At 47.2% G+C, this 26,183-nt stretch overlaps 1 protein-coding gene across 1 annotated transcript; it reads right to left on the reverse strand.

Annotated features, from left to right (window-relative positions):
• On the reverse strand, window positions 1-25,804 carry LOC144726899 (rho-related GTP-binding protein RhoN-like). Its single transcript, XM_078605822.1, has 5 exons — window positions 25,203-25,804; window positions 22,506-22,593; window positions 11,302-11,411; window positions 5,491-5,625; window positions 1-1,378 (listed from the first exon to the last, which is right to left on the reverse strand). The coding sequence occupies exons 1-5, from the start codon at window positions 25,425-25,427 to the stop codon at window positions 1,058-1,060; spliced, it is 879 nt and encodes a 292-aa protein (XP_078461948.1). The 5' UTR covers window positions 25,428-25,804; the 3' UTR covers window positions 1-1,057.
• Between the last annotated feature and the right edge of the window lie 379 nt (window positions 25,805-26,183).

Genomic DNA, 26,183 nt, shown 5'->3' on the forward strand with positions numbered 1-26,183 from the left:
TTGCAAATTAAGTATTTATTTAGAAACCATTTAACAGACATAAAAAGCACTTATTACACGTTCTTCGAACCGAAAATAAAAATGTCACGCCGTGTGTGTGTGTTTTTTTTAAGATAACAAAATGCCGTACAACTTTCTGAAAATAAAATGCCGAATGCCGATTTTTTCTTCTGCTGTAATCAAAACTGTTACTTTCCAGGAGGGTGAAACAACGTGTTCAACAAAAAAAAATTAAAAATCGAATTGTTTACAGATTCGGAAATAAATTACAAATTACAGCACATCGCATGAGAGTTATCACAGTGACCCACGCCAAAAAACAGTTACCGCTACTGATACATTTTCCGTTACGTAGCTCGTGATAGATTACACAACAACTCATGAAGACACGTGACTGATTAATTTTCTCTTGCTGTTATTCGTGATTTCCTTCAGTCTCAACTATTGCACTTTTTTTTTCAAGAGTAACAGACGCACATTCGCACGGATTTGACGTTTTGTCTCTTTCCGCAATCTTCCGTTCCCAATGGCGGGTGCGAGTTCTGCACCGCACGCAGAATGTCCTCCGCTCAGGCTGGCGTCCGCTCCTTGACCTGCAACTCTCCGGCTCCAGGTGTCCGACACTCAACCATCCAAACAAACGACTTCTCAAGGCAGCTGTATTAACACGGCGACACGCTCCATCTTTGGAGAACTACTCCCGAGTTTTTTGGAGGATAGGAACGCCTGCTCGCTCGCTGGCACGCACGCACGATGCCCCACCACCGCGCACATTCTATCCAAACAAGGCCATTGTTATTCTCGGGATGGTTGTATTTTCACGATCACAAGCAGTGATACTCTTAAACGGAGAGAGGGCCGGGGTGGGGGGGGGGCAGGAGGAAGTTAAGCCTCGTCCCTCACCGGGGCCACGCTAAACGACAAACTCAATTGCTCCCCGGCAGTGGGAAGTTTGGGCGGCGGTCACGGCAGTAGCCAGCGGCACGCGGCCCGCGACGCCGGGCGCTCCCGGCGCCAGTGGCGACAGCGGCGCTCGTGGCGCCTTCACCGGCGGGGCTCACATCACCGCGCAGCTCTTGGCGCGCTCCTTGCGCGGGTGCCGTGCCGCCCTCTGCCCTTCGGCGGGCGGCGCGGAGGAGGCGACGGCGGCGGTGGAGGTGGCAGCGGTGGAGACGGCGTCGCACGGCGACGAGGGGGGCGTGCGGGTGGCCGACGCGGTCTCGCGCCGCGAGTGGCCGCGCCGGACGAGGTAGCGCGGCAGGCGGCCGAGCGCCGCCAGCGTGGCCATGTGGAAGACGTCGCGCACGCTGTCCTCCGACAGCTTCGCCGAGCACTCCACGTAGGCGGCCGCCCCGAGCTGCCGTGCCACGGCTGCGCCCTGTGCAAGGCCGCGAGAGCGAACGCGCGGGACGTCGTTAGCCGGGGCCGGCGGTTCGGACGGCAGAATTAATTGGGGCGGTGTGAACAGCGTGTTAACCCACCTGATGGCGGAGACTTGTGTTGCCTCCGAAACGTCGTGATTTTTATTATTTTATTTTTATTAATTTTAATTAAATTTTTTACCTACGTGACTTTACGGGCCGTCAGGTGGCGTTCGCCAGCATCCGACGGTCCTAAGCCGTCGGTGGGAATTCCACCTTTCTGTGGCAGGGGCAAGTAATTCCGTAGAAAAACAAACTGCGGACTTCTCACAAAGTAACGCTCATTTTGTCATCTTCGGAAAGATGATGAGCTGATACTCTTTGGTTCTTTTGGTGAAGTCAGGTAGGTATAAAATAAAATAAATTAAATCACGACGTTTCGGGCGAAACACAAGCGTCTGTCATCAGGTGGGACAACCACAGCGAGAGACAATTGCTGAAGTGGGCAACACGCTTGTGTTGCGCCCGAAACGTCGTGATTTAATTTATTTCTACCTACGTGACTTTACCGAAAGAACCAAAGAGTATGGATCCCTGCAGTCACGAAAACTTCAAATCGAGATATGATGAGCCGAGTCTTCCCTGGCAGAGATTAGTTTCCACAGCCTTCTGACAATCTGGCACTCTACCATAATTCTACCCAGACAGAAAAATTAGCTCAAGTGGTGAGCCTACAGATATTCAATGCTTACACTCACAGTATGTTATGCCCAGGAATATAAAGGCTGCTCACTTAGATGGCAATATATTTGAGTCTACTTGACACATGAATACAAAGAGACCTACTACATCCACAATCTCATTTTTATCTGGGCTACAATATAGCTGTAAGGATCCATGAGATTAATTTAACACAGCTCAGAAACTCAAATAAGCTAACGAAAATGTAATTCTTAAATATAACAGACAATGACAATGTCTCTGAAATCAATCACAATAGATCTATAATGCCACGCCGTGTCTGCTAGCGATGATGGCAGATGGCGTGTGAGATTGCGTCAGATGTGCGATTCTGCTAAAAAAAAACCACAACGAACACGTTCATTACGGTTAGCCGAAAACTTCCCGAGGTATTGTAAAAACAGTGTTCTTTCATATATATATGTTTAAAATAATAACGGCAAACCTCCCAGTACACATTTCTTGAGGATGCATGCCCCGGCTGTTTCGTAGAGCCGCTTACTACTCCCGCGAGACGTTTTGCCGTTTCTCCGCAAGCCACGGGATTCTTATTCACGATGTATCCCGCTCTGAATATTTCAGAATATTTGTTCATACTGGACGAATCCGATGAGCTATGAAGCTCTTTTTCACAGATGTCCAGCCGGGGCACGGGGTAAGAACGTTACGACAGGAATGCAGAATAGAAGAAAGGTTGAAGAGATCACCCAAACACAAACAAATACAACACGAAACCATCACCCATCCTACCAGACAAAGCACACTGGAGGTATTAACTTCTTTTTCACAAGCGACCTGGCCACAAATGATAGCTCAACAAAGTGGCTTATCAGTTTGACATTTAGAGAAGAAAAGGAGTCTAAAGGCCTGTTTCTGTTGGGCAGCGTACTAAGCTGCGTGACACCGCGGATGCCACCTGTCCTGGTTTTCCCAGGAACGTCATCGTTTTGAGGAGTGACATCAGTAAGTCTGCCTGGGACAGTAGTGTTGGTTTTTTTGTCAGCTGCGTAACATTAATGGGGAATGCACCACTGAAGACGATGCATTTACATGACGTACTCCCCTCCGCTCCGAATCTGAGATTTTCTTCTCTCCGTGATATGTTAAGGAGTTTTTTTTTAATCCTTTATATTAAGTTCACTTGCTTGCTTGCTTGCGCGCTTACGACCGTGCAAATCTTTCGGTCGTTTTTTTACCCACTTCCCGTGATCCAATCGAGCTGACATTTTGCACACAGACTCGTTGTGCGTGACAATTTATTTTCGTGAAAATTTTTTTCCATAACTTTACACTGTTTAGGAATTTCTGCTTATTTATTTAATTACCAATTGCTTAATGGTGGCAGGCAATCATCTGACCCATAGGTGGCAGCCATCTCAAGCCAGAGGACGAGAGGACTCTAGCCGCCACGCATATAAAGGATTTATAGTGGAAAACTTTTTTACTTACACGTGGCAGTTGTGGCAATGTGTGATACCGCTGTACCAATCGAATGTTCTATTCGATCCTCGATCAATCGGGTTTGCTATTCAACCCTGTTTTATTTGTTTTATACAAACGACTCCCACATTAAACTATCGAGTTGACCGGTGTTGCCTGCTAGGGACTGTCAGAGCTCTCTGATTCTGCCCGAATTTTAATGCACTTTTTAATGGTTATATTTTAGCCTCTGCGTTTTCATCTCAGATGTGTACTCTTCTGGAAAATTAGTCTTTTATAATGGAAAAAAAAACAACAGTCGGTTTTTAATTGGTGTTGGAGATGGTTTGGGAGCCTGGCCACCCAGAGCCCGTTCGCAAATTCCGTGCATTCTGTGGAGCATCACTAATGACCGTGCCTGTGGGGGTCAAGAACCACTAATTCTTTTCTCTCGTTTTGAAAAAAAAAATTCCCAATTTGAAGTTAACCAAAATGAAAGAACGCAATTTCTAACCTCACGTGACCCTACTTCCAGCCTCCGCCACCCAATGCATATTCCTCCCTTGAGCCTCGTGAAAGATGCATGTCGCATCGCCCCTCAAGCAAGGCGGCGATGCGACCGCGTGGATACACCCCGGGCGATGACAAACGGGCATTGGTTTGTCGGGGTTATTATCACGTTTGTGTCGGCGCTTTCGCGTGACATTTTCATTCGCACGCGCAATTATTTACCAGGCATTTACATAGCCAAACAAGCGCTTCGCTGAGCATACATCATTCTGGTGCAAACATGTAAACAATGGCACGAGATGTTGCAAAGCGGCGGATGAATTATTCACTCGGCGTTCCCTTCTTAACGCACCGACAAGCATACGGAAAACAATGTTCACAGTCTCCAAATTTGTCAAAGAAAACAAAACAAACAAGCAAATTTTACTAACTGGCCGTGAAATGTAAAAATAGTTTAAATATCTCAATAGTCGGCAAAAATTTCTGCAGCTGAGCGAGGGCTTATTTGAAAGCACGCCTTGAACCCGATTGTCTCAAAACTCCCCGAGCAGACACATTTGTGCACGATGAAGCCGAGTTAATACTGAAGGGACACTGCGGTTACGCGACTACACGACATTTGTGAGAATAATTGACCAACGTGTGGTAGTAAAACAGAGGAATGTTACACGAAACTGACCGGATACATTTCCCAAACCAACTCCCCTCGTAATAATTGTAATGGACAGCACCCTTGTTCAAACCTCTGCTGGACAACGACCTCCCAGGCGTCGTATAGATCATGGGGGTTTGGCTTGATCATACTTCACCGCACCGTAGAGGGTGCGGGTCTCCGACGGGGTCACGCACACGCGACCCCGCCCAGATGTCACTCGCTGCCGACGTTCGCCCCACGACTGGGAAACGAACTCAGGTCTACGTACTTATAGCATGGCGCTCTGTAACCACATGCTCACCACCAAACCCCCCCTCGTAGGCAAGCGTTGGAGGACATCACGAGTGTGACGAGTTTCAAGCATTGTATCATACGCAAGAAGAGTGGCTTGGGTAAAAAATATATATATATTCTAGATTTGAAGTTTTCGTGACTGCAAAGATTCATACACATAGTTTTTTCGGTAAAGTCACGTAGGTAAAAAATTAAATTAAAATTAATTTAAAAAAAATCACGACGTTTCGGAGGCAACACAAGTGTCTGTATACAGCAAATCTGGCTGTGACGGTCCCACCTGATGACGGATACTTGTGTTGCCTCCGAAACGTCGTGATTTTTTTTTATTTGTATTATTTTATTTTTATTAATTCTTATTTCATTTTTTACCTACGTGACTTTACCGAAAAAGCTAAGAGTATAAAAAAAATTGCTCGCAGAGAGGATGGCTGACACAGGAGCGAGTGGCTTTTGTTTGAATGTGGAGGTTGAGGCAGTCCGAGCGTGGTTCGATGGAGCTGCTGTTACCTGCTCCTGCGTAACAGGGATGCACCGCTGCTTGGACAGCTCCAGCAAGGTCTGCAGGTCCGCACGAAGGTCAGCCTTGCAGCCGATGAGCAGGACTTTGGTGCTTGCGCCAAACTCGTGGCTCTCCACCCGCCACTGCACCAGCACAACATGCCAGCAATCGCACGCACGCACGCGCACGAACAGACGAAGCACCTCCGATTAGCTCCATAGATTTGACGGAGCAAGTTTAAGCGGGCACTTTTCAGCGCCGGCGTGTTCGCACGAGGAAGTGGCGTGGCAAAACTGCATTCCCAGACACCTTTGTCTTCCCAGGGCTGACACTGGTCACACACCACACTGGCACCTGCCTTACTCGTCTTAGACTGGAGCAACATTCCACAGGGTCCAGAACAGGTTCAGATAGCAAATGTCACTGATATGCGTGGCCAGGAATTTAACCGAGGTTTGCCGAGACTGTAGGGGGCACTCCATGGATTACTACAACAAAGATCAATGCAAAGATCCCCCGTGTAGCCTCAACAGACTGTTGGGGCAAGTGCTGTTAGCGAGCACCTATGAAGGCCGGCACGGCACACGAGGGTGTGGGTGGACAGCACCTCGCCCGGCCGCCTTTGTCTCCCCAGTGGCGAAGTTTACACACCACACCAGGTACTTATTTGAGGCCGAGTCGATCTAGGGGAGGACCATGGCCGGTTCAGATAATCGTCACTGGTGTTTGCTACAACACCGCCCCCAATACAAACACACACAGCTGAGAGACAAAGCTTCCCCAATAGCCACAACAGGCTGATGTGGTGATTGCTGTTAGCGAGCACCTATGAAGACCATGCACATCGACACACACGGATGCACCGGCACTCACAGACCAGCATGCCGTGTTACTTGTCAATTAACCTGAATGTGGCATTGAAATTTTTATTGCTCTTTAATTTTTTTCAAGCAACTGCTCTGCAGGGTCTGTATCAGCGTAGCCATGCATCTCATCATAATCCGTTTTCATTAAGGCTTCGGAAAGGAAATTTTTAACCAAACGTGGATCATCGCACAACGCAAAATAAGCCAACTCGCTCTCGATTAAGCACCGCCCAAGGCAGCTGAATAATAAACTACTGAGGATCTTTAGCGCACATGTGTGTGTCGCATTAGAACCTGTTTGTAAGCTTTGCGGGCGCAAAGAATAACAGTGCCACCCAAGGAGAGGAAATGAGACTCCGACAGATTGTGGAGGCTTAAGATCTCATCCTGATTGATTGCTGCTGTACACGGTTAGCAGACGGGACGGGTACGAACCCGTAGTCACACCTTGAGCTCACGGCCCTAATCTGAGAAACGATCTACTCCTGGGGCATCCTCCTTGAGCCGAAAAAAAACCAAATGATTACACAAACGTGAACACTCCACGAGCGCGAGGCAGCACGCGCGACTTCTCCGATTAGCACACGGTGCGGAAGAAGTTCGACACGCATACGCAACATGCATACCTCCCTCTTGTACCTCGCGCGCACTTATGATGATTGTTATTCGCACGTGCTCGAGTGAAGGGATCGTGTCTACAGAACACGTGAACAATCTGTCAAAAAGTGTAAAAATGAAAGGGCTTCTACGGAGGTAGAGTGGTAAACAAAAGTGACTTCTGGGAACGACGTGAGCCGTCGTCCTCGCGCCACGACGGATTGTCGCGGCGACTCGACACGGAACACAGGATCCGTGAAGGGACGGGGGAGGGGGGGGACGTCTCGGGAACGACTGTCATGGAGCAGTGCCAGATTAAGCTAGTGCGGGGCCTGTATAGCATTTGTTATAAATAAATAAAACGCATATGTATTAAAACACACACATGTTTTACTTGCATAGTAAAGTCATTGTAATTTGTGTCATTTGCTACACAGACAGGTAATACGACAAATCGCTAACCTTAAACACCTAGTCGTTCATAAAAGTTGAAGGCAGTATAGTACTATAGTAATAGAGCAAGTGCAGAATCACTGAACCCGAATTAATAGCTTGAAAGCATTTAGCGCGGGGGCCTTGAAAGTGTGGGGCCCGTAGCTACTACATATGTAGCTACTACGTATGTCATAGTAGCTACTACTACATTTGGAGCTACTTATGCTACTCGGATGATCTGCCACGGAGGAGTTCTCACTCTGCCGACGACTCAACTTGCAGGCCACACGGAAAGCCGTGCCCCCCCCCCCCCACTGCCCCACCGCTACTGCCCGCCCCAAAGTCGGGGTCAGAAGGTGAAGGATTTACGATTGACCTCACGTGACCTGCGGGGCTTTGGCTCCGGAACTGCTCGGGACTACGGCATTACGTACCAAGCACAAGGGGTGCGTGTGTGTGCGTGTGTGTGTGTCGGTGACCAGACAGACGTCAACGAGCCCGTTGTGAATTCAGACAGAGCAGGATATTTAAGCTGCGTTAACTCAATTGCAAATAATCTGTACGCGAGTGATTGACGTTGCAAATGATGACGATGATGCGGTAAAACGTTTGCTCTCCTATCTCCCTGGAGTATTTAACCTGGAACCACGGTAAGCGAGCACTGAAATATAATTAAATCCTTCCCCCGCACCTCCGATTAGCGCGGTTGGATACGTACGGTGCGAAAGAAGTTTAACACACATACATTTATGCGAATCCCTGCACAAACCAAAGAACGTCTAACGCCACTGTTTGGAAATAGCAACAACAACAACGACATTGACACAAGTGAGCATTTCCCTTTCTTCACAAACATTGAAAACCTCCCCTGCCTGATCTGAGCAGCACTATCCCTCCGTTTCAAACGCAGAGGTATAAAAGAAGCACTCGGCAATATGAGAGCTTGGACGACGCATCTGTGCCGAGAGACGGCGGCGGGCTAATGGAAACCGCGATGTGGCAGCAGGGGCTGGGGAAGGGGGTCTCGACTTCAAACGGACCCCCATGCAATGGGGTCTCCCACCCCCCCCCCCCACCACCACCACCCCCGTTCTTTTGTAAACGCAGTATCGGAGCAATTTTGCTTTTACTGCATCGATCCCCGTTGCGTCGCGCCGGGAGGGAGGGAGGGAGGAAGGGAGGGAGGGAGGCTTCTGGTCCGAGTGAGAGGCACGAGCGAGTGCGAGTGTGTTCACGAGCACGACGGGAAGCGGTAGTGTAGCGGTGAGCGCTACGCTGCGCAACGAACCTGGCGACCCGGCGACGATTGTCTGAACCGGTCCTGGGCTTCCTCCCTGGTCGATTCGGCCTTAAATGAGTACCTGGTGAGGTGTGTGGTAGACATCGCCACTGGGGAGATAAAGGCGGCTCGGGCCTGTTGCTGGAAACCCACCCCCTCGTGTGCCGTGCCGGCCTTAATAGCTGCTTGCTTATAGCACTTGCCCCAACAGTATGTTAAGGCTATACGGGGGATCTTTGTCTTTGTACATTGAACTTTTTTCGAGCTATACGTAGCCAACCGTGCTAATCAGAGGTTCGGAGGGGAAGGACGACAAACTAAACAGCTTCGGTGGCTTTTTAATATCGGAAGGAAGAGCATTCCAGACGGCCAGTGAAGTACATCTGAAAGGGCGTGATGCTGATTTTGCGGAATGTAGAGTTTTATTTCTGACATGATGTAGGCAGGAATCTTCCATTCATTGATACAAAACTTCAGTCTGTCGTATTTATGCTGATTATAAGCGAATCGTCATGGACGTGATTGCGCAAACTCATTTTAAATCTTCTTCGTTCTTTCGGTAAAGTCACGTAGAAGGGAAGTAATAAAATAATAAAAATAAAACATAATAAAATAAAATAATTCTCACGACGTTTCGGCTACAACGCAAACAGCCGTCTTCAGGCTGCTTGCGTTGTAGCCGAAACGTCGTGAGAAAAATAAAACATACTAAAATAAAATAATTCTCACGACGTTTCGGCTACAACACAAGCAGCCGTCTTCAGGCTGCTTGCGTTGTAGCCGAAACGTCGTGAGAATTATTTTATTTTATTATGTTTTATTTTTATTATTTTATTACTTCCCTTCTACGTGACTTTACCGAAAGAACCGGGAAGATGAATCCCTGCAGTCACGAAAGCATTTTAAATGTCTGACGGCCACCGAGCCAAAGTCCGCCGCGACCACGGGGAGTTCGCGTGACGGCGGGCTCACGCTCGTTGACGACGTCAGCGAGCTTCTTGCTTGCGGGAAACCTCGGCCAATGCTCCGCACGCGCCCCGATCGAAGAGCCCGCGGCTCTCTGGCTCTCGTTAACAAAGTGGGGGGGGGGGGAGGTGGGGGGTGAGCACGATAAGTGCGATAGCAGCTCCCCCACCCACCCACTCCTGCTCAGCCCCCCCCCCCCGCATCGCATTCATCATTGTACACGAGCACCGGACGCGTCGTGCATTCGCAACAAGTGAAGAAAACCGCAGGGCGACAACGCGCCGTGACGGAGTCATCCAGTCCAGGTGTAATCTAATCGAGCATGGTTTATTTTTGCCATCATCATCATCATCGATTTTTGGGTCAGACGGTGGAAATAAAATGTGTGTCATACACCCTCCTCCACCCGACACGGCCCATGAATGAAGTTGCCACGTGAGCAGGCGTGGACGTGTTTCCACTTCTTGGGCGCGCGGGTGTCCAGGAGAGCAAGCCCCCACGTGTAACGCCGCTTCGTTGATAGGTGGGGGTGTACGACACACATTTAACCCACGTAATCTGACCTAAAAATCAATTGTGAATCATGACATTGGTTACGAAAGACTGCATGTAGAAAATGCACTGATTGTAATTGCCTCTTGTATGCATTGTACATAATGTGTTATAAAATGCAAAGAGCTGCTTCTGATTATTCCACTCGCCCCATTTATTGAGTCAGCACTACGCACGCCTTGGTCAGCACTATAAGCACCAGTCATGGGTTCGATCCCGACCCCGACGCCCGTAAATTTGGAGTTTGAATGTTCTCCCCGTGGTCGCGTGTATTTAGAGCATTCGGCTGCTACAAATGTCCACACGATAAGCCACTTTGTTGAGCTATCATTTGTAGCCAGGATACAAAATAGCAATATAGCTCAGTGGGCTTTACTTGATCAAATAAATAACAAAAGTAGTTTATAGGAATAAACCATAAAACCCACCCCTGACAAAAACAAGTCTTTGCGCAACCTTTAATATAAGCAGTGTAGATTATTTATCAAAATGCCAGCTCAACACTTCATCGGACACTCGGGCTTGCTCAAAAGCAGGGTCACGAGTGCCTGTAATTTATGGTGCTTGTGCAGGGTGAAAATGCCAGGCCTGTGTAGCCTGTAGCAACTTTCAAAATACTCCAAATAACCGACCGTAACAAATCCAGCAGCTGACGTATTGCTTACTGACAGGTGTTTTGCGGCATATCCCCCAAATGCCAAACATGGGGCTTGGCAGCGGCAGGCGCATCGTGAAATGGATTCCAGGACCAGATTCAGTCGGATTTGCCGGATTTCCCCAAAGCAAAACACCGTCTGTAGTGGCAGCAGGAGCACAAAGCGTGTCTTTTGTCTTGTCTGTGCGGAGGAGCGGTAGCGTCGCGGTTAGCGCGCTTCGCTACGAGTTCGATTCCCGCTCGCAGCCGACACCGGTGACGATTATCTGAACCGGTCCCGGGCCTCCCCTAGGTCGACTCAGCCTCGTAAACATCGCCACTGGGGATACAAAGGCGGCCCGGGTGTGGTGCTTGCCACCCACCCCCGTGTCTGTCGCGTTGGCCTTCATTAGGTGCTCGCTAACAGCACTTTTTCCCAACAGTCCAATAAGGATATGCAGGAGGGGGGGGGGATCTTTGTTTAAAGCACCTTCTTGAGCACGCTGTCCAGTGTCTCCGGCCGAGCCACGTCGTAGCAGATGAGGACGACGTCCGAGTCCGGGTAGGCGAGCGGACGCACGTTGTCGTAGTAGGGGGCCCCTGCCGGTCACAGTGACATCGTGGACAGATCAAACGGAGGGGGCACCGGGATACGCGCGCAATGTGGGGGGCACCGCAATATGTGCACCATCTACATTTGATTCCCAGTCGCGGTTCACATCAAAGATGGGTGATAAATTAACCAGCCCAGGATTTCTCCCTTCATCAAGCCGCAATGACCGGGGTGGTGAAGTATGGTCAATCGGTCCTCGTCACCTGGCGTGGCATGGGGGAGGCCTTGATGCAGCAGTGGGATTGGCATCCGATTGCAATATGTTTCCTGCTCAGATATTTGCACCAGAAATTGTTTTTATATGTTTAAAAAAAATCATTGTTCTGAAAATATCTGAGCAGGAAATGCTCCATTGTGAGGATATCACTGGCATTCATGAATATGCTGGGTGTGTATGTATAAACTAATTTCGCGCCGTACATAGCCAACCATGCTAAACGGAAGTATGGGGGAAGGACAACAAACTAAACACAAAAAGCAGCTCTAAAGAAATGAGTTTTCAATCTAGATCATTTTAAATTGCATAGCTCCAGTGGCTTCCTAAATTCGGAAGAGCGTTTCAGACGGCCACAGAAGCGCATCTGAAAGTACACAATGCTGATTTAGCGGAAATGCAGAATTTTATTTTTTGACATGATGTAGGCAGGAATCTGCATTCATTGATACGAGACTTTCACGCTGTTGTATTTCCGTTGAATTAAAAGCGAACCATAACGGATGCAATTGTGCAAACTCATTTTCAATAGAATTTTAAATGCCAGGCGAAATGTGTATATGTTTTGCTTGTTCAGTTTTCTCTACGGAAGCCTTTATGCAAGTGGACATATATCTGTAAACGTTTATGTTATCATTATCTGCCACCTCGAACCACAACAAGCGTTATCAAGCGCCCCGGATAAGTTTGCTTTAGATTTAAAAAAGAAACCAGATAGCCATGGAAACAGCACTGAGTGCGTTTGGCTCGGTAGCGCTGCCGTGGCAGCCAAGTAAAACCCTGGCAAGTGTTTGTTGTTGGGGGGGGTTTTGTTTTGCTGTTTACAAAGTGTAGCCTTGCAGGAAGCTTCTCATAGCTCAAGCCACTCTGAATTCCCCCACTCTGTGCAGGTGATTCGCTGTGGATTCGGCCGGCTAGTGACTTGTAACCAATTTTTGGTGGAGGGTGGGAGGAAAGGATTTTTTTTTAAACAAGCAAACACAATCAATGACAAAGCTACGCTGTTAAAAATGTTTTCACCCTAGCCGCGAGCAGGTTGATCTCAGGATGTGTGGACTTTGGTGGCGTGTGACCTGCTGCCAGACTGAGTGGAGATTATAGGCATCTGCCGGGGTGGTCTGCTTGCCTTGACGGAAATGTGGGGGGGGGGGGGATTGCCGCAGGATTGGTAATGGGGGTAGGGGAATCTGGCCCTACCCTACCGAGAGCTTGCCCTGCTGAGTTTCCACATCCTATACCATGTGGCCAAAGCAGTTTGTCACACGGGCAAAACGTTCATCAGGCCCTGGCTGCCAGATGAAAGGGCGCTGGGCGAGTGTAAACACGAGTCAAACGCAAAGCAGGCGACATAAACACGCTCCCTTTGCCTCTGTCAAACACAAACATCTCCCCCAGGTGCTTAGTTTCCGCTGAACACAATCTCCCCGAGCGGGGCACATATTATGCATGCAAGCGACCATAGTTCGTTGTGGACCTAGATGAACGCGTGGAGCGCGTTGCCCGCAAAGCTGCATAACATGACCATGCTGATCGGTGCTTGGACACTACGAGTTGGGGGTCAGGCAGACTGAGTCAGCACCGAGTACACGAGGGAGGTTTGGTGTCGCTTCACTGCAGAGATGGGCTAAAGCGCCACGGGGAAATGTTGTAGTCCGCGTGAAACAATAAGCCTCGGGCTGCAAATTTATACCCCGAAAAACCACATCAAAAGGTCTCGTGCTTTACTCTTCAATTGAGAGCCGATTAAGACTGCAGTCCTAAATGAAATCAGAGTGCTGCTGAATAAAACACCCAGCCTGGATAATTTTCATTGTATCATTCATCTTCCTAATCGTCCCGAAATAAAGAATTCCTTTGATGTGGATGGGCACCGCGTCGTGGAAAAACCTGGTACAGCAAAGTAGCATCCCACTGTTTTGGTGTTTCACACACAAAATCGACGGAACCCTTTAAACTCACAATGCTCCCTTACCGGGGTTATTTGCTTTATATTGCGTAACCATGTGCAATTCTTGACCGCAGGAAATCGAGGATGCTTGACAAAGAACACACACGCGAGTATATGTGCTTATACAGCACCAGAGCGCGATCCTTTATCCAGCATATGCATACACAACACAAATCTGAGGTCTGTGTACTTATATAGCTTCAGTGCAATCCTTCACCGGCAATATCCATGCATAATAACTTCACAGGCGCTGTTTCCTGCTATCCTTGGGGCTGCAATTCACCCTGGCGTTGGGCTGAAAGCCACCTAGAAGAGCGCAATGATTAACTTTAGCCGCCTCTAAGACATCAATTTGCTCAGCATTTATGATGACCCTGTCGGCGGAGGCAGCGATTTCTCTGCAGTTGTCAGTAATGTCCCAGAGTAATTGAGACGGCCGTGAGATGCCGAGATGGGAGTAATGTTGTTAAAGCGCAGCGTTTCAACCCGCGGGCGATTTCCGCTAATCTGGAATTTAAATGTGATGCTGGTAATTTGCAAGTCAATGCTTCGGGGACAGTGGCGGAAACACAACCACAACATGTGGCAGTAGGAGACACAAAAAAGAAAAAGTTGCAGACTTTTATGTTCATGAACTCGTAATTGCTTCGTCTATTTTCAAAGGTAAGTGTTTTTTTTGTGTGTTGAGGTAATTACATTTTTGATGTACTAATTATCAATGCAAATGTGTAATTACTATGGCAGTAACAATTATTTAACTTGATGAATTCTTGCAGCAGAGACCAATGCATGGAGCTGCATAAACAGCCTCTGAGATAAAGGGGGTTTGTTTTTTTGATGTAAATATATAAATAACCACGGGGTTTTTTTTTCACCCCCCCACCACCACGTCACAAAGCATCAGGTAACCCTTAAAACACTTGTCTAAATCCACCACATGCTTGCGCTTACTTGTTTGAACACGGGTTCGAAACCGGAGCCTCCGAAAACACAAACAACTCCTTCCGGCGTGCATTGCGATGCGAGGCCAGATCTCACAGCCGCGTGCGTCAGCACCAACGCACGCCCCTCAATTATTTCCATTATTGGCCAAACAGACACTCGGGAAAGGACACATCTTTATTGTTTAGGGTCCAAGCAAAAAAGAACATTGTCTACATTTTGCCTGGGACAAAGACTCCCCCCTCCCCCCCGTACAGCCTCAACAGACTGTTGGGGCCAGCGCTGTTAGCGAGCACCTATGAAGACCGGCACGGCACATGAAGGGGTAGGGTGGCCATCACCACGCCCAGCCGCCTTTGTCTCCCCAGTGGCGATGTTTTTTACGCACCGCACCAGGTACTCATTTGAAGCAGAGTCGACCTAGGGGAGGCCCAGGACCGGTTTAGATAATCGTCACTCGTGTTGGCCCGTGAGCGGGTATCAAACTCGGGGTCGCCAAGTTCGTAGCGCAGCGCGCTAACCGATACACCACCGCTCCCCCTTTTCCCTGGGAACACACAAACACGCAAACGCGCACGTGTGCGCGCACCACAAAAACGGTCTGCGCAGAGAGAAAGAGAGAGAGAGAGGAGTGGGGAAGGCTGTGTGAATGATCGTATGCCCGCATAAGTGCTCATGACGCAGCTACGCTGGGCTGCTCTGAGGATGGGCAACAACGTCGGTCAACAAAAGGGTGCCGAGTGCTCAGAGCAGCGCGGACGGCTTTGTTAATCTTCGGCCACACGCAGCCACCACGCTGCTCTTCCACGTTGCGTATTTTTAAAATCCTTTATATTAAGTTCACTTGCTTAGGACCGTGCAAATCTTTCGGTAGTTTTTTTAACCCACTTCCCGTGATCCAATCGAGCTGACATTTTGCACACAGACTCGTTGTGCGTGACAATATATTTTCGTGAAAAAAAATTCCAAAATGTTCCACTTTTTTGAAATAATTTTTTTTCATATTTTATTTAAAATACCAATGTGATAAAAATGAAACTCTTACTCAAGAAAAACAGAAATGAATAATAAAATAAAACCGATGCCACGCATATAAAGGATTTATAGTGAAAAACTTTGTTTTTACGGATTAATTTTTTTGTCGTTGCAGAGTCGCTGCTGCTGCTGCTGCTGCTAAAGTGACGTCCAAGAGGCGAGGACGTTCTCTTGATGCCACGTGGCTGGATGTGGCTGGATGCATTTGGAACAATGTTTGTGAGGAGCAGTTGGCTTGAGAAGATCAACTGTGACGCTGGGCCTGTGCTTTGTAGTGTGAAATATGGGAGGGCCCCACGTCAAAACAAGGGAAGCACACACACACACAACGCATCTTATGTAAGCACACACACGTGTGTGTGTGTATGTGCTTCCTTCCATAAGCTGCGTTTTGGGCAGTAGGTATTTGTGTGCATCAAGGCATGACAAAAATCAGTAAATATACTCGCAAATGATTTTGTACACACGGATGCACTCCAAGACAATCGGATGATAAGCATGGCAGCATTGATGAGTGGAAATAAACTGCCATTTGTCTAGGGAGAATGTAAAAAAAATTTAATTATGTGTGCCTAAAACAACTCTCAGCCTAATTAAGAGAATTAACTGCTTTGTTTAATGCGTTTAACTTTTTAATTGCCTTATTTTTGTTTGGGGGGATTTTCTTAAATTCACATTTCTCGACGAATGGTGCGTTCCTTGCTCGTCTTTATTTACAGAACTGATCGTTGGGATTAAATGTGGTTGGCTGAACTTTTTTGTTTATAAATGAACACTTGAGGGGTGGTGGGGGGGGCGAGGTGGGGGGGTGGGGGCAAGGTGGGGGGGGAGGGTGAACCACGTGGGAGGGAAAGAATCTGCTGCTGCTGTTAGTGGGAGAATTTCATTCGCCTTACAAGGTGGGTGTCCTGGTGACACTGCCTGTGTGTACGCATTTCTAAAGCACACAATGCGTGATATGCATCCATACAAAGTTGGCATCTTAACATGACACCTCGTTTAATTGGAATTATTTCATACCTATCAGTTGCTTCATCATTTCAACAGCATTTACAAAAGTTACTGCTCAGGTCACGTGTTCATAAACAATGAAACAGCAGCAGCATCACTGGAATAAATTAAGCATCAACAGAACCCAGAGTGATGATTTAAACGTTGTGTATTAACAACACATATGCTTGAGAGAACATTATTTTAATTAAACTGCTTAGGTCTGCAGCTTTGTGTTTCAGGTACACGTGTGTGTGTGTGTGTGTTGAACTTCTTTCGCACAGTACGCAGCAAACCGTGCTCATCGAAGGTGCCGGTAGACACATTTAAAAGTGTTCCCAGTATAACTCACCAATGTGCGCACGGATCTTATACAAGTTCCATTGTTTAAAATAAAACAAAAAACCACGTCTCCGGATACATGACAGCCCGAGGGGGAGGAGTATGCTGGAGCACACACTTGCTATCTTCACTTTGCTTGTGCAGAATTTAAATTGACAGAAAAAATAGCTTCCCTTCGCGACCAAAAAAGTTAAGACACCCAATTTTATATTTTTGAAGCAAACTTAAAGGAAAGGGTTTATAATTATAGTAGTTTACCTTTCCACACTGTTCTACAGAACATTCTGCCACATTGAGTTTGACCATTCGCCATGAAACTCTAAATTATAGTGCCACACACTGAAAGTGCCCAAACTTTTATGGTTTTCTATTTATTTGCGACGTACGTTTTACTCTGTGCAGAGAATTCTCGAGCAAAACACGAACTGCTGAGAATGTCACTCCGTGTCTGCAGTAAAGACGTGGAACTCTTTCTGTCATGTGATGGCATCGAAAGCCAACACGAGTCACATCGAAGCTCTCCAAAAACAACCGGCGTTTATAGACGGCAATTTTGGCATCAATGCAAAAAAAATGTCTGTTGCCTTATTCGCAAACGTGAGCTTTAAAAGCGGCAGAACATTAAAGAGCTGGCTCTTTATAAATGTTCTCTGTATTTCTTTTCGCTGTTGTTTATTACTGTTATGTTAATAGTAATACCCAGGCGGGATGGATTTTGCATTCTGCTGCACCATAATTTATATATTTTTTCCAAAAATATAAATTTTTTACAAAAATCTAAATTATTTATTGAAATATATAAAAATTATCAATATAACGGGATAATGTACATACCGTATACCTTAGAATGCTCCGTCATGTACGTGTAATACAAATGCGCGAGAACATGATATATGAAATATTAAGTTGCAGTGTAATAAATGCGCCGTACTTGCGGAAATATTTAGTGACGGTTTATTGTTGTTACCGTTGTTGTTGTTGTTGTTGTTTTGCATAGAATTTATTTATCTTCTTGGTTCTTTCGGTAAAGTCACGTAGAGGGGAAATAATAAAATAATAAAAATAAAACATAATAAAATAATTCTCACGAAGTTTTAGCCACAACGCAAGCAGCCGTCCTCAGGTGAAGACCAGGTCTGTCGGGGAGACAGCGTCGTATTATGTTTTATTTTTATTATTTTATTATTTCCCTTCTACGTGGCTTTACCGAAAGAACCAAGAAGATGAATCCCTGCAGTCACGAAAGCTTTAAATCGAAATTTAGAATTAATTTAGTTTAGCGGTTAGCCAAACTTTTCAGCTGGGCCATACAAGGGCTCCCACCGGTGAGACCGGCTCGCCGATGTTTCGCCATATTCTTTCAAAGCGCCCTATTATAACCTCCTTTAATTGCTTCGTCTGTGACGAATACATTCTCTTGGTGACCTCGCAGACATTAAAACAAGCACACGAAACAAAACACGGGTCGAGGTCCACGCCGTCTTTAGCCTTGCTACCACATTAATCAAATGAACAATTAACTTGCACATCAATTTATTGACGACAAAATGTGTTGCCAATTAAATATTCATTTAACAACCGAGAAACGATGCGGCTAAATAACTTGAGGAGTTCAATCCAAATGCTCAATGGGATGGAAACGCTGCAGAGACTGTTTCGCAATTAGAAAACATCAACGAACGGTAACGGGTCCCTTGAAAGTATATTTAAATAGCTAATAAGAATTCTAAATGAACAAGACCATTGTTGGATTGTTACGACTCTCGACAATAAATGTTGCAATAATAATGCTGAAACCGCATTCAAAAGTAGCAATTGTAAGCCTCTGTGTTGGGCAAAAGGGGGGTTGTTGTTTTTTGTTTTCTGCAAAAATATTTTAAATGTAAACGGCTCAACAAACTGGATTCATAATCTCTTTTTGTGAATTATTAATAGACTTTAAATAAGCATCTCCACAGTGGGTCAAGCAGTGGGCTTTTGATGGAAGATTATCGTGACAAAGAAAATATTGTATTGAGTATACAGACGGGGTAATGGTGCCAAGAGCCTAATTACCAGACATTATAGAGTTGAGATATGGATTAAAAGACAACCTAATCTCAAAGAATACTCACCAGAATACATTACAGAGATCCCCGGCTTATCAGTTAAATTTTTAATTAGAGTTTGGATTAGCTTTTGGACAGGGTTAATTTGGGTTCATGCACAGGGCTTAGCTCTAAATAATTCTGTCATGCTTCGTACCATTAAGTTCCAACAAAAAAAAAACCTGCCGGTAAGGATACATTCTTGAGTGCGCAGAATGGCCTTGTGTTTTGCCTAAGCTGGTGATTACTCATTACACCTTCTCAATACAGCGACTTAACTACATGCCATGTTGCTGACACAACTGTCCCCACGGCAATGTATCAATTGATCGTCCTGCGTTTATTGCCCAGTACGCTTCATTTTGTTTACATTCGGGCATTTGTCATCAGTCAGATCGCACTCATGGCCCAGGCGCAGTAAAAAGCTATCATTACACGCCCTCTCATGTGTCAGTATATCTTCAGAGATGCTTTTTTGTTTCACGTTCGTATTTCGAAGACAAAAAAAACCCATTCTACGTGACTTTACCGAAAGAACCAAGAAGAAGAAAAAAAAACCCAGTGTTACATAAAGCTATTTTATTCAGAGTGGCTAAGCATACATCTCTCTTAAATTGCCCTCCTTGTGTTTTGCATAGCGCACGCTGCTCCCACGAAATGTGAGCGATAAGCCTTGCAGAAGGGGGCACGTGCTGATCGTGTTGGAAGGTATCGGCGCGGTCTGGCACACAATGTGTATTCAGAAGCTGCCGTGCTCGGTTTTTTTTTTGTCACGCACACTTGGCGAGAGGCAATCCGTCATTAGCTTGCCACCAAAAGTGTGGTCCAATTTACCGTTCAGCACAACGGAGCCCCCCCCACACCACCCCATCTGCCAAAGACCCGGGCAGCCGGGTGTGAAATCAACACGGGTGTGGCCAGTGTGTTAGCGAGACAGGAAGGGGGTTTGGGTTGTCCGGGGCTATGGGATGTTGAGGGCACGTGACACACACACACACACACACGCGTGCGTGCGTGCGTGCGTGTGTGTGAGAAAGCTCTTGTGCATTTCCCACCACGCTCTGTATCCGTGCCTAATGAGCAGCGGGCCTAATACGTGAAAATAGCTCTCCTGTGCAAAGTGGGATTATCCATGAAGGAGGCAGGTTTCCAGAGATGTGCATTGGTACTGGCGATGAGGATTGAGCCATGGCCAGATGCCACAATGCACAAGCGTCCAACTTCGCTGGCTGCTTTGTGATGATGCTCAACCGCAGCACTTGACGGGGACAAAAAGCACAGTGAACTGACAGAATTTGACTTCCAGAGACCGATTTAACATAATGACGGTATATATAGGAGCATTGTGTGCATTTATATCCAAACGCTGAAGTTATTGGCAGGGACATCCGATGTCAAAATATCCTCTAATTTATTGTTATTCCATCACACCATGTCATTCAAATGTGATTTGATTTGTGGAAGCTACTGTCCAAAAAGTAAATGAATTCTGCTGAGACTTTAATCACACTTTATACAATTTGCGTTTTTTCTTCCGATAATTGGGCTGCAATTGATTATTTTTCCATTCCTAAGATAAGTGTAATTGAATTTTTTTTAGGGCTTTGCGGTAAAATAAATGGTGGTTAATGGGCCCAGCCCTTTACACATGACAATGTCTGCATTAAAGATGACGTAAGCGTCCAGCAAACAGAAAACCACGTGGACTAAAAACATCACTAGTTTTAAGACAGGACAAACCTATAGGACACGAGTTAAAATGTAAAAATTTTTTTAACGTAAACTAAGAAAAGCTTAAGATATTTCATACTTTTTTTCTCTCGAAAGAGCCAAACCTCGACAAAACGGTTGCCCCGAAGATAATCGTCAAACGGACTTATCTTTTGAAAGAACCAAAGAGTGTGGATTCCTGCAGTCTCGAAAGCTTCAAATCAAGATTAGACTTATTAAGTGTTGAAATACATTCTGTCCAAGACGGTTCGGGATTGCGCCGCGCAATATCTGCGGGCGGCAGATGAAAGCAGCAGGCGTCACAGCGGGACGCGGCGCGTGCTCAACAAAGCATGCTGGCGGATGCTTCCATAACAAGTGGCAGGGTGAAGCTAAAATTAAAACGCAGCGTGTACATGGAAAAAAAAATATCACCCCCCCCCCCCCAAACTCACCACCCGCACGAAATTAATCACTTTATCGCCGTAAAACGTATAACGCGATCGCACATTGCGTAGAAGTTGTGGCCGCGGTGGTGTGGAAATTGGGATGGTGGGGGGGGGGCAAATAGGAGCTTACGTCAGGTGGGAACAGTAAACTGCGCTTGGAAGGAATCAGTTGTAATTTGAGCGCTGTGTGTGGTGGTGGTGGTGGTGGTGGTGTACGCTGGGCCAAACACCCGCCACAGCGCTCCATGCCCGAGACCACTAACCGTGAAAATGATATGAAATACTAAAGGGCATCTTGCCTGGGATGGTTCCGTGATCCTCATTAATGCGCTGCTCACACTCTCGTGATGCACACAGATTAATTGTCTGTGGCACGAGGCGCACATGGGATGGCCCTATTTCATACACCACCTCACTGCCTGTGTGAGGCATTTAAAAATAAATTAAGGGCAATGTGAGTGTGTGGTGACATGCAGGGAAATGCACTACACACATACGTGCACTGCACTCGGTGCACGTATGTGTGGAATTTTGCTCTACAAAACATTAAATTATGACACAATTTGTATTTGTATAGCAACTGTTTATCAATTCATATTACAGAAAATGGGATTTTTGTTGAAAAATAATAGATAATTATTAATGACAACACGAGTGAAAATACTGCAATGTTACATATGCGGGCCTGATCTCCTATATGGATTTGAAATCTGGACAATTACAAAAACTCTACGATACAAAGAAGAAGAAACAGGATTTTTTTTTTAATGAAGGATGTAAAATATTTAATGGACAGACAAGATAAGTAACATAAATGTCTTACGGATAGCAGCAGGTACACAATCAGAACATTAATCAGAGTAATTAGAGAAAAGCAGGGTTTGATTTTATGGACATCGAATGAGAAAACAAGAGGCTCAATATAATTATAGTTACGAAAAGCCAGAGAAGACAGCGAATAAAGTACATCAGCAATTTTAAATAGATACCACTTGGAGAAATATTATCTCCTACATACCATTAACACGGTTAGCTACGTGCGGTGCGATAGAAGTTCACATTTTCTTGCCGTGGATTTCACACCTGATGACGATTGCTTGTGTTGCAGTCGAAACGTCGTGAGAATTTGTATTGTTTTATATTTGTATTATTTCCCTTCTACGTGACTTTACCGAAAGAACCAAGAATATTCAACATACACACATTCACGCAAACTTCGTGAGTAAACATCACGGACAGAGCTAAATGATAGAAGGAAGGCCAAGATCGTCACCGTCTTTGAGGGAGGACGTGGCACAGCGAGAGAGAGAGAGAGAGACAGTGTGTCGATGGACCGTGTCCACACATGGAAGCGGCGACCTTACCAGACGTGTCCCACATGTTGAGCTCGATTCGCTGTTTCTCGATCTCAAAACTTGCCGTGTAGTTTTCAAACACCGTGGGAATGTACGTCTGCATTGCGAACAGCAAAAAAGGTTTGGTGGAGGGGGGGGGACGACAACACTGCGTGAATCATCGTCGTGTTTACGCCACATGAGATGAATGCGCTTCGGTGCCCCGAGTGTGAGAGAGAAAAAAAAACGAACGCACCAGACGCGTACGGGTATAATTATTTCAACGACGCCCCACTCGCTCTCTGCCTAATGGGGTACCCGTGCATAATGAAACTCCCCAAGTTAATTATTGCATTGCGCTACGTGCCCACCTATACCAATTACTCACGCCAATATTCCATTAAAATGACATCATGGAGCTGGGATGGGGGGTGGGGTTGTGTAGTTTCAAACATCAATTGCTCACGTGTCCCGTCCATGCCCCTGGTTGGCATGTGGCTCGCTCGCTCGCTCAAACGGCCCACGTGCAGTGTGTACTGCACGTGTAACCATCTCACACGGTTACAACACCCACATGCCCGCTCCCATCATATGTGGGGCGCATGAGCTAATTCAGTTTGTCGGGCAACTAATCAAATGCCACTCTTCCGTCATGCTACTGGGGGCGCTTCCAGCGTGGATCCTGAACCTTGCGTCAATAGGGTCACGCAGCCACGGTATCGCTCGCACACACGCACAGGGAATCTATAACGGGCTTTGTGTCAGTGAATCAGTGAACGGTTAGGCCGGTATTGGTTGCAGAGGGGAGCCCCCACAATGTGTGCCAGAGAATTAATTACAGTAGCTTTGAATATCGCTCAGTGCACCCTCCACTCAGTTGTGCTACGTATACTTAACGGCAGCTTTGTGTGCGAGGAATTATAATGGCATAGTGAGCCTTTGCTATGAACGTGTGGCTTCACGGACACAGCCTGCGTGACCTCACTGAGTAAGCCCCCTTCGTAGGATTCTCAAACTCTGCAGGGCTGGAAGACAAAGATCCGCCTTGTAGCCTCAGCATACTTTTGGCACAAGTGTTGTTAGCGAGCACCTATTAAGGCCGGCACGGCACGCGAAGAGGTGTCGATGTTTATACAGCGGACCAGGTACTGTGCTCATTTGAGGCCGAGTCGACCTAGAGGAGTCCCAGGCCCGGTTCAGATATTCGCCACTTGTATTGGCCGTGAGCGCAGCGCACTAACCGCACATCCGATTAGCACGGTTGGTTACGCACGGTGCGAAAGAAGTTCAACATACATACCTAACCGCTGCACTACCGCTCCTCCATACACACACACACATCTCGTCACACAGAATAGCCACAGAGTAGCTTGCTGTTGTGCCTCTCCACTGGGCTGTAAGTATGTACACGGACTGGTCTCGTGGTCACACACACGGAACAAAATGTGCCCTTGCCAGTCTTGCGCGCGACATTTTTGAGTCGTGTGGTAAGTCTCTTTTGGTTCCCGTTTCACTCGCACATTCCGTGAGCCTGATGTGTTTATTCATTTATTATTTTATATTTGTCCGACGGTGCGAACGGAGTCCCGAATCGTGTTTTGGATTTGGAACGACGCGAATCGATTTTTCAGGTTTATTTTGGCCACAGGTAAAAGCCATTGGAGAATAAATGATAATTTTCAAAGGGAGTCTGATAACGTAAACAAAAAAAACATGAAAACAATCGAAAAAGCACTGCATATACATGGTCAACAAGTTCCGAATAGAAAAAGTCGTACATCGACGCGGTACAGCGAGCACAAACAAAACAAGGCTAATGGTACACATCATATACAAAACCTATTATAGCTTAAAGTCTGCAAAGCATGGCGATTAATTCGGCGAGACCTAAGCACTCAAAAAACATATTATTCGCGATTTCTTTCTTTCATTAAATTAATGAATGCACGATCCGGCCTATCCCCCCCCCCCCCCCCCCAAAAAAAAAGGTCACAAAACTAGATGGCACTGTGTGAAAAGTGAAGCTATAAGTGAGTGGCTGACCTACGTGGAATTATAGGATTCTATTTTACCTCCTGTCTATAGGAGCGCTTCCCCCCCCCCGCCCCCAATTGCTCATTCGAGCAGGGGACGCAACATTGACTCATTACCCCCATTGAGTGTGACCACGCAGTCATCTCTGTATTACGCATCATCCGACACCAGCTTCGGCGTGGTTTGCTCCGAGTATTTTTTATTTAACGCTGTGATTCGCACCTCCGATTATGACGGTTTGCGCGACGTACGGCGCGAGACAAGTTCAACATCCATCTCTTCAACACAACGTAGAGATCGCAAACCGATGCAGATAACGCATACACTCAAAATGCTATCAACGTGAATGACACAATGTGGGAATATGCTCTACAAATACAAACTATTCGTTCTGTTTGTTCCATTTAACCACCACGACGACTGACACTCGACTCACAATTGCAATTTCATGAGTTCACATCCCGTTCGGGGTCTACTCATGCCAGCATCATCCCATCGGGGGATGGAGTAAAGTGAGTACAACTTTGTGGGAAACCCCCACAACGGATTCCCTTGCCCTCGCCATAATAACGTGGAATTTACACCACGAAACACCCCAACGCTCGCTCAATCAGGCGGACACGTCGACACAAACACACACTCCTCCTGGCGTATTCGACTACCCGTGGGTAAAGGTGAATGAATGATGGTTACCTGCGGGTAGCTGTCCTTAGCGAACACGTGCAGCAGTGCCGTTTTCCCGCACTGGCTGTCTCCGATCACCACCACCTTGCAGCGCATTGCCGGACCTTCCATGGTCGGATTTCTCCCCAATGATGCCGAGCCCCTGGCCACCGTCGCTCTGCCAGGGCGCGTGTGAGTGTGTGCGCGCGTGTGAGTGTGCGAGTACGTGGCGTGCGACTGTGCGGAGGAGTGCATTGGGAGAGCTAAGCGTGCGCGCGCGCGTGCGTGCGTGCGTCCGCGCGCGCTGCTGTGCCTGTGTTTGCTGTGAGCCGGCGCGTACCCCTGCTGCCTAAATGCGGGGTTGCGCAAGTCTTCTTTTTAGTCGTACCCGCCTTCCCAGCCGCACCGCCCAGCCTCTCCTCCTCCTCCCAGCTTCTCCTCCCAGCAACACGGCGCCCCCTCTCCAGCTTCTACTCCCAGCCTCTGCTCCCAGATTCTCCTCCTTCAGCCTCTCCCACGCTCAGCTTTTCCTCCCCTCCCAGCTTCTCCAGGCTGTCAAGCTTCTCCACCCAATCAGCTGCTCATCTCAGCTTCTATACTCCGGCGTTCCTCGCGCTTGCATTCCTGTGCACTGCAAGGGCGATGATGAGCCGGGGAACCGGGGCGAGGAGTGTCCCCCACCACCACCACCACTCTCCCTCTCTTCCACCCCGCCTCTCTCTCCCTCTCTTCCACCCGTCTCTCTCCCTCTTCCACTCCGTCTCTCTCCCTCTCTTCCACCCGCCTCTCTCTTCCACCCCGCCTCTCTCCCTCTCTTCCACCCCGCCTCTCTCCCTCTCTTCCACCCGTCTCTCTCCCTCTCTTCCACCCCATCTCTCTCCCTCTTTCACCCCGCCTCTCTCCCTCTCTTCCACCCGTCTCTCTCCCTCTCTTCCACCCCATCTCTCTCCCTCTTTCACCCCGTCTCTCTCCCTCTCTTCCACCCCGTCTCTCTCCCTCTTCTCCCCGTCT

Source organism: Lampetra planeri, chromosome 1 (assembly GCF_965212315.1).
Source record: "Lampetra planeri chromosome 1, kcLamPlan1.2.h2, whole genome shotgun sequence".
Lineage (NCBI taxonomy): Eukaryota > Metazoa > Chordata > Hyperoartia > Petromyzontiformes > Petromyzontidae > Lampetra > Lampetra planeri.

Bases quoted from the DNA above. Each gene is read 5' to 3' on its own strand.
- LOC144726899 (XM_078605822.1), bottom strand. From the start codon at position 25,427: ATGCACTCCTCCGCACAGTCGCACGCCACGTACTCGCACACTCACACG. The intron at 22,594-25,202 runs GTAACCATCATT...TTCGCAATGCAG, and splicing joins CTAAGGACAGCTACCCGCAG to ACGTACATTCCCACGGTGTT. The intron at 11,412-22,505 runs GTAAGGTCGCCG...TGTGACCGGCAG, and splicing joins CAACATGTGGGACACGTCTG to GGGCCCCCTACTACGACAAC.